The 9409-nt window shown below is 41.2% G+C and overlaps 1 protein-coding gene across 1 annotated transcript; it reads left to right on the top strand.

Moving 5' to 3' along the window:
- The first annotated feature begins 1118 nt into the window (after nucleotides 1-1118).
- Nucleotides 1119-6491, top strand: lum (lumican). The gene is made up of 4 exons (XM_034672989.1): nucleotides 1119-1152; nucleotides 1419-1498; nucleotides 2493-3371; nucleotides 4491-6491. Exons 3-4 carry the CDS (start codon nucleotides 2498-2500, stop codon nucleotides 4643-4645), a joined length of 1029 nt encoding a protein of 342 aa, XP_034528880.1. The 5' UTR covers nucleotides 1119-1152; nucleotides 1419-1498; nucleotides 2493-2497; the 3' UTR covers nucleotides 4646-6491.
- The last annotated feature ends 2918 nt before the right edge of the window (nucleotides 6492-9409 follow it).

The raw sequence follows: 9409 nt of genomic DNA, 5'->3' as shown, positions 1-9409 counted from the left end.
GTCATTATGATATAAAAAGAGTAAACACAGTTGTTTCATAAAAAATGTAGCTTCATTCAACCACTTACCATGAGTGAAAAAAAGTTTTTTTATCTTATCATTCATATTCTCTGAAAAATGGCCCAAAAAATCCCAAATTCTGCCAGTGTATGTAAACTTTTGAGCACAACTGTGTATATATTATTAGTTATAATGGGAATATTCCTGGTAAAATAAAGGTTAAATAAAAAAATTAAATACAAATAAGGGCCAGAATTAAATTTGTAAAGATGGACAGTATCTAAAAACTCTGTGAATGCAACTGTGAGTGTTTTTCAGGGGGTCAGTGGAGCTCTTTTAAAGTGAAAAAAGCAACACATAACTCTGTTTTTATGCTTCATTAATTGTCATTATAAGAAACTTGCTTTTAAAATATCCTCTGATCACGTCTGAAAGTTTTCCTTGCATGAGACAAACCTCAGAGATCGCCTTTTAGAGCGGTATGTGAGTGGAGGAACAGACCGCACCGCGACCGATTGAATCCAGACGTCAATTCCCGGCACGCTGACTTGTTGTGATGGACGTCCACCACCAAATGGAGAAACATTTGGCCCCTCTACCACCCACTCCACCCCCACACCCACCACCCCCCAGTCCCTACCTCAGCTGCACCTATCAATAAGTGGAACACCATCTTTGCTTCATTTTGTACATTAGCCTCTGTTTTACCTGCCAAGTTTGCACACAGAGGGTTACTGAGGAGAGGAGGAAAAGAATGAGATGTAGTATAATTTATAGAACAGACATCTGGCTTCAATTGGATCTGCGCTCACCTATAGTCGCAGTGCCATTCCTCTGCTGAAAAACAGAGTAGAAGAAATGTTTGCGTCAACTGTTATGCAAGTCTCTTCTGGTCGTCTCATAACCTTTCTGTCAGATTTTCCAAAGCTTTATTCGCGGCTCCAGAGGTGCATTTATTCGTCTTCAGAACCGGCGTCTGGGTTAAAACGCTGCCAGAGATCATTTTCACATTTTTCCACACATAGCTCCTGAAAAATTTTCCACCAACAGCCTACTTAACTTGTACTTGAGTTGTTGCTTGCACACACTTTGCATTGGTGTTTTAAGAGGACTATTATCAGCATCCAGCTGCTCTGTAGAGGTGATACTCAGGTAGGTTAATTTTACAGTATCACTCTTTTCATGGTTGACTCTCCTGCATGTTTTGCACCTGCTCTCCGTCAGTTAAGTCAATATTTTGGAGGATGCTCCCACAAACATTACGATGATGACACCTTTAAGTTTTTATGACAACCTGACTCCGGTCTGCTGAAGAAGCTTCCCCTCCTCCTTCCTCCTTTTTTCCCTCTCTGATTCTCCATCTACCCTTTTCTCTCTCCTCCCCCTCTCTCCTTCTTTCCTTCTGTGTTTCTCTCCAGAGACTTCCCAGTTTTTGAACACCACACTGTTCTTACCTACTGGCCTTCCACCCCACGCACACAAAGAGAGAGAAGCTCAGGTAAGCTTGCACATGGAGGCATGGATTTGTGTTTGGTTATTCTTCTTTATTTCTGTTTTCCGGATGGGATTATGAGCTGTCTCTGCATGGCTTTTGTGCAGCAGCTAGTGTTGCAACATAGAAGAGAAGGAGAACAATGCATGAAGCAAAAAAATGTTGGAAGTTTGATTGTTTGCATACTGGTTTAGGATATCCAGCAGCTTTATTAGCTGAGATCTTACATGTGTAGCGTCTTTAAGACCAGTTTTAGACTCCTTCCTTTGACTTTGGTCTTTGGAAGGCAATCTGTTACTCTTGGATCCAGTTTCTGTCTGCATTTTTTTATGGCTCTGGAATCAATCACTCTGGTTTTGCATTGTGTGCAGGGTTGATTTTGCACAGTCATGATCCCAACTAATTACATATCTGCATTCAGATCCTTTTTAGACGTGTTCACTCAGGAGCACAAAAAGCAAGAATGACATTTTCAAGTGTTTTGTGGGTCATTTTGTTTTGTATATGTTGTAGATTGTCTCTTGTGCATTTATTGTGCACTTTGAGAACATCTGTGTTGAATCATAGTTAACTCTGCTGCAGGAGTTTTATCAAGTTTGGAGATGAAGTGGAGCTCAGAGAAAGACAGTTTTGGTCCAGGCTGCAGCTGTTACGGCAGGACGCCAGAGATAATTGAATCAAGGAAACCAGCTGGTTCCCAATCAGCTGACGTGAACTCTTGACCGATTATATAACACTCTGTATCGGTCTGAGGGGATGGGTGTGGTGACTTGGTGTCTGTAGCGGGGGAGGGAACTTTATAAAAGCTTCAGTACAAAGAAGTTTGAAGCTTCTAGTTTGGTAATATAGTTTATTTTTTAATCTCTTTGGTGCTTGGTTAGTCAGATCTGAATCCCAACACTGACAACAGTTTGAATTAAACAAATCTACTCATCTGTCATTTTCAACTTGTTCTAATTCCTTCCTTCTTTTTCTCCTTCTTTATTTCTTGGGTTTCCAGAAGCCATGTTTCCTCTCCGTCTACCCCTCCTGGCCACATTGGTCAGTGTGGCGCTGTGCCAGTATGATGACTACGACTACCAGCCTGCATCCATGCTAGGACCCTCTGGGCCCAACTGTGATCAAGAATGTGACTGCCCAATAAACTTCCCCAGTGCCATGTACTGCGACAGCCGCAAGCTTAAGACTGTTCCTTTTGTCCCAACTGGGATCAAGTACTTGTACCTCCACAACAACCAACTAGAAGGGATCAAAGCGGGCGTGTTCGACAATGTAACTGACACACTTCGCTGGCTGATCCTAGACAATAACAAGATCACCAATGATAAGATAGAAAAGGGCACAATTGACAAACTCACAGCCCTGGAGAAGCTCTTCTTCAGCAAGAACGAGCTGACGGAGCCAGTCATACCTCCCTCAAAGGCCCTTGAAGAGCTGAAGATCATGCAGAACAAGATGTCCAAGTTCCCCTCAGGACTCCTGTCTGACAAGGAGAATCTGACCTCCATCAACCTGCAGCACAATCAGCTAACATCCGACGCCATTGCTGGGGCCTTCAAAGGGCCGAAGAAGCTGCTGTCCCTGGACGTGAGCAACAACAAGCTGAAGAAGCTTCCAGCCGGAGTCCCGAGTTCACTGGAAATCCTCTATGCTGATTACAACGAAATCGACAGCGTCGGAGCAGGGTACCTGAACAAGCTGCCCGCTTTGAAGTACCTCAGGGTCTCCAACAACAAGCTGGTTGACTCTGGACTCCCTGCTGGGGTGTTCAATGTGACGTCACTGGTGGAACTGGACCTGTCTTTCAACAAACTGCAGTCCATCCCTGAGATCAATGAGCAGCTGGAGCAACTCTACCTCCAGGCCAACGAGATCAACAGTGAGTTACAACTAGCAGTCATTTTAGTCCTTAATGACACTGCTGTAAAAGCACTGATCAGTCCTACATCTTAGGTTTCTTTAAGGGATGTATGTACCCAAACCAAGAGATTCAAGTTGGGCTTACACAAGTTTAACTGGCTTCAACTGGACACAGACTCAGACTAGACTTTACATGGGTTGGTGTTGGGACCTAGGTAGGCACAAACATGAGCTAGAGATGGGTCTAGAGTTCAGTTCTAGACACATGGCGCCAATGAGGACCCTTCAACATCCAATCAGGGCTCAGTCTTGTGAGGGCCTATGAAAAAATAAGCAGGCGTCCAATTGGGGGTCCTATATGGGTCTAGTTCGGGTACATAAGCATGGATTTAGCACATCATGCCAAAACAAAATGTGTATCTTTCTTAGTTGTAACAAAACAATTGAATGTGTTTACTTTCTGAAAGAATATTTGCACTTCTTTCTTTCTATATATTTGAAATTAGGTCTTGGTAATGCTAACTAGCTTGCAGTCTCCTTCCTAGTGCCTTTGCAGGCTCATCGCTATCCGCTACCACTTAGCAGGATAGATAACTTGCAAAAGAGTGCCCCAAAAAAAACCTTCTCTGTAGCACTCTAGTGGTCAAATGGTCTGGTTTAGGGCCTGTGTCCACTCATAGCATTGTTTTCCAATTTTTATATGCAACGCAATCACTGAAATTCAATTCAGCATTTTGAGCACTCAGCATCCTCTACACAAAAAGACATCAGCTGTTTAATGTTCAACCACCGCTCTCATTAATGTCACATCTCACTAACTGACCAATCAGAATCAAGGAGAGGCGGGAGCTGCTGCTATTGCCAAGAGATTATTCTTTACCCATTTTCTTTGTAGTATTCATGGATTTAAGGAAACAGAGCAATTCATAAGAGACTCAAAGGTCACTACTGAGGGGAGAGGAAGTGCTGTGAGGCACTTTGGTAACCCATCAACAGTAACTTTACCTCCCAGTGCAAAAATGCTGTTAGTGGACACAGGCCCTTGATCTTCAGTTCTATTTAAACAATGGAAAAAAAATGTGCTGTTTATTTCTCTTCAAACTTCCATAACTCTGTCTCTGTTTTTCATTCTTTGCAGAGTTTGACCTGGCAAGTTTCTGCAAGTTCGTCGGACCCATCAACTACTCCCATCTGAAGCATCTGCGTCTGGACGCCAACAACATCACACAAAGCAGCATGCCTCATGATACATCCAACTGCCTACGCCAAGCCTCAGATGTCATGTTCGAATAAGAAACTCCCCTCCATCCTGCAGCCTTTCAGTAACCCCCTCTTTGTCTGCTACCATGGCACAGCTCATCGCAATGCCTTCTGGACTTTAGTGTCGTAGTATCCCTCCTTTCACGGTACTCACATTTTCGCGCACATAAAAAAATAATAATCTGGGGTACTACATTGGCACCTTCATTAATTGCTTAAATGTTAAAAATAAAGATAGAGCTGAGGAAATTTTAGAGACGCCAGAAAACAAGCTGGTGATATTTTTGCAGGTGTACTTTGCACAACATGAAATCAGAGTGATTTATGAAGCAACAAATGTAATTGCTTGAAGAAACATTAAGAAAAAATATATAAAATGATGAAAAAACCTCAAAACTCCTGTGAGGAGTTTTTAAGTGGTCATGAAATGGACTGAAATTAACAGTGATGGCTTTTTATGACCTGGAAAAGCAAACAAGATTGTTAGAAAAGGAATTTATCATTTCTGTTTTGTTATTTTGAAGCCTGAAATCGCTGTGAGGGGGTAGGTGTCAGATGAGGTGATTGACAGTGCATCAAATAAAAACCCTTCTTCTGCAGTAAATATTCTTAATGAGTGAAATAGTTGACTGTTAGTTGAAAGCAGGAGGAGATAACATAATTTACACATGTACAGGACAAAATAAGCAAGATCACTTAGTCCACAGGGGGGCGCCAAAGTCAACACAAACAGAAAGTTCCTCACAGGAGCTTTAAAAATTACCAATTAAATGTGATATGGATTCAAATTAATCCATACACGTTGATTGAAAACACACACTAATACATTCCAAACTTGTATATCCTGACGTTGAGTGCACCCACAATGGAGTAAAACAACCGCTTCAATGTCTTAATCCACTCGTGGTGTTGTTTTGTTGTCTGTCTTGTATGTTCCAGTGTTTTGCGAATAATGTGGGAACAATTATTAATCCATTGCTGTGCAAGGGACCAGCATATACTGACTTGCATACCCAGAGTTCAGTGTGAAATAAATTATGTAAGACATTTTTCACAAATGTACAAAAAAAAAACCAGTTACAGAGGAGTCGTGTTTTTTACATCTTGACTGAATCAAAGAGGTATTAATGAAAATAGCAATGCTAATTATCCATGTGTGCATTTCATCCCCAACATCCCTGATGTGTCTCGTACATATCGTTCAAGTTTCATGAGTTGGAGTCGAAATTCTTGATGTTGAAGAGTGAAATAAATCACACATGGTTAAAAGTCATTGGTATCAGGAACCTCCAGCTGAAAGGATCACATTTTCATGAGTCAAATTGTGTCTTTATGTAACTCCTAGCTGTCCACTGTCATGCGCTTTCGCGATTTGTATACAACATCTGCATTACCTGCATGCAACCAATGGTACCATTCTTTGATAATAAACTACAGCTTTTGCAGTTAAGGTGCTTTCATTGTTACGTTGTTGTTGTTTACCATGTTTGACACATGTTTTTAGCGATACGAAGTCTACTTGGCAGCAGGTCAGGTTGTGTTAATAGAATATCACTTTTTTTTTGTTTAGGTCATTTTTTTGGTTTCATGGTGATTTCTTTTGTGGCATTTTGACTCAGTAACTGCTCTGGTTTTACTGTGAGGAGAACAAACACAGTTGAATAAACTCTATTTACAACATATTTGTATGATATTGCTTTTTAAACCTGCTGGAGTTAATGTCTGGGGTGTAATGACACAAAGTAATACGCTGATTCATCTGAAGGATTAACCTCACTGTCTTATGTACCATCTATCACAAGACATTCTTTGTAAGGAGTTAAATTTGTGACGCTTATTCTTTATTAAATGTTAAAAAAGATGGGTATTAAACCTGGAAGCATTTGGCTGGTGTGTTCAATCTTATAGATTTACTAATCGTTAATTTCATGGCACACTGTAATTGAAGAAAACTTCTTAGAGTATCCTTATGAAGAACATTACTGGTCTTTAATCCGTCCAATTAAATAAGTGAGTATAAGTAAAAAAAAAAACAACTCTGTGATATTCTTTAAAAGGAAAAACAAGACACATTGTACCAATGAGCCAGTGGCAGTTCTAGACCAGTTTTACTGGGGGAGCCAGGCTGGGGCCAAGGGTGTTGTCAGAGGGACACATTCAACCCTGACAAAAGAGACTGAGAAGGGCGAGGACCGGCTGAGAACAAACTGGCAAAACATCAGTGCATCCCTATATACTAGACATATATACTACTGTGTGCTAGATCAACATGCAGACTGACAGCAGCTGTTTGGCTGTTTACACTCAACATGAGTCCCTTAGCGCTCTAAGGGACTGGAACCAAGTGCCACATGCATGTGTTCCGCCTGTAACATTGGCGCGATACCAAAGCTTTTATTTAATGTATAATATTTGTTTGGTGTGGAGGGGGGGGGGGCACAGGGGGGTCCAGGTTCAGTTTTACAGGGGCACTGGCCCCTGTTGGCCCCTCCCCAGAACCGCCACTGGTATCCACACAAATAATACACTCTTGGAATCAGAATATTTTGTTATTCTAACTTTTTTCGTCACGAATAATCACAGAATTTCAGTAGTTAATTGCAATTAATCTTGCTTATTACCCGGCTTTCTTACTCATCTTCCAGCTGTGTAAGATGCTTGATTCTGATTGGCCAATACCCCTTGACAATGGTTATTAACTTTCCCTAACATGAGCAACACCAGAGGCAAACTGAGGGAAAAGAATTCAGGCACATTTTGCTTCTGCTTGTTGACACCATAGACTGTAAGGTGAGGTTAAACCATTAGCTTATGTTAGCATCAAAATAATGTGGCTAAAGCACTAGTTTTGTTAGCATGAAAATTTGTAAGGGTACGGTCATTTTCATATTGGATCCTGTCAGCAATATTAGCAAAGAGCAGAGCAGGTGAGAGAAATTTTAGGTTAACGATCTCTACAAAGAAACTTAAACCATGAGCGGTGGTGATGATAGCAGCAGGGTTATAAGTTGTGACATTAGCCTTGTTTATTTTTAAAAGTGTGTGAACCGCAGAGCTCAGAGAAGATTGCAAGAGGCAGATAAGCATCCATCACCATGGAGCGTTAACTGCTGTGGGTCTCGTCCACCCTGAAGGCGTCCTATTTCCCATAACTATCTGCTAACCACACATTATCCCTTACTTTATCACCTGTTTAAAATACCATTAATGTGTATTTCAGAGAAGTTTTTATCCCTCCTGTTACCCTCAAATTCACTAACATCTTTTATCCTTGGAGTCAGGTGGACCCCAGCAATTTAAACCTCCAGAAACTGATTGTTACCCAGGTTTATGTGTCAAGTACTTTATGTTTCTTTATTGACTACCTAAATAGCCCTTTAAATATATTTCAAGCATAAACACAATTTAAAGCATTCAGAAGGACTTTATTTGTAAAACAGAACACCAAACTGCTGCAAGTTTGTCCTGCTCTTGTCTGCCCTGCCTTGTTTCTATGTTATCAAAACGTATAACAGGGGACACATCATTGAATGTCTTTAGAGACATGGTGGCAGGAAATATTATCTCTTAATCTAAAGGTTGGCGGTTCAATCCCAGCTCCTGCAGTCACATGCGGAAGTGTCCTTGGTTATAGTGACCTCAATATCATCCAAAACAACCAAAACAAATGTGTGTAAAATGTTGATATTTCTTATGTTTAATACAGCTAAAACAGCCTGGGGTCAAATTGACCCCAAGGAACACCAATGCTTAATTTCTTTTTAATGTAAATTGGAACATTTTAATTTTAAGTTTTTCCTAGTTGTCCCCATTAAATTAGGAAAAGTCATGAAATATGAATCCAAAAAAATGATGTTAGTCATTAATTTAGACACGTTGAACATTGAAGGGGGTCCGATTGACCCCAAGGATAATAGGAGGGTTAAAGCCCACAGTAACAATGTAAAGCAATTCTTAGCAGTGTTTTCAACTGTGAATCAAATTAATGCAATGGTGGTTACCCACTGACATCAGTCTGATTAGCTGTGCCTGTATGCTTGGCTTGTAGGTGCTAGCTCAGACTCAAAGTACTGTGGGGATATTTTGATAATGTCAGACACGAAGTGCTTATGAATTTTGTTTTGTCAAGTGAGTCGTCTGGGAGTTTTTAAAGTGAGTAGTGCCATTAAAAGCGCAGTGATGGGGGGCGCTGGTGGCCTAGCGGTCTATGCGTATTGAAGCTATACATTGCAGAGGTCGCTGGTTCGACTCCCAGCCAGTCGACCATTTGTTACATGTCTTTACCCGCTCTCTACTCCCCACGTTTCCTGTCTCTCCTCAGCTCTCCTGTCAACAAAGGCAAAAAAGCCCAAAAATATAACTTAGAAAAAAGCGCAGTGATGGGGGCGCCGATGGCCTAGTGGTCGAAGCGTGCCCCATATACAGAGGCTATAGTCCTCATTGCAGAGGTCGCTGGTTCGACTCTCGGCCACGTCCATTTCCTGCATGTCTTCCCCCTCTCTCTACTCCCCACATTTCCTGTCTCTCTTTAGCTCTCCTATCAAATGAAGGCAAAAATGCACCTTTTCACCTGAGCAGTATACCTGGACTTGAAACTTATTTTGAGCAGTGTGCTGATTTTTTCTCAGCCATCATCTTCTCCTCTGGCCTTCAGCTTTGGGATGAAGTCATAATATTTAATTCCAACGAGGAAAAACTAGTTTGTAAGAAGAGTGGAAAATCCATTTACTGGTCCTCCCAGGCCTGTTTTAGTGTTTCAGATATATTGTTTACATTCATTGCCAAACTGTTTTCATG

The sequence above is a fragment of the Notolabrus celidotus genome, chromosome 21 (assembly GCF_009762535.1).
Source record: "Notolabrus celidotus isolate fNotCel1 chromosome 21, fNotCel1.pri, whole genome shotgun sequence".
NCBI lineage: Eukaryota > Metazoa > Chordata > Actinopteri > Labriformes > Labridae > Notolabrus > Notolabrus celidotus.
The sequence above is the reverse complement of the archived record's forward strand: the minus strand, read 5'-3'. Positions and strand labels throughout refer to the sequence as shown.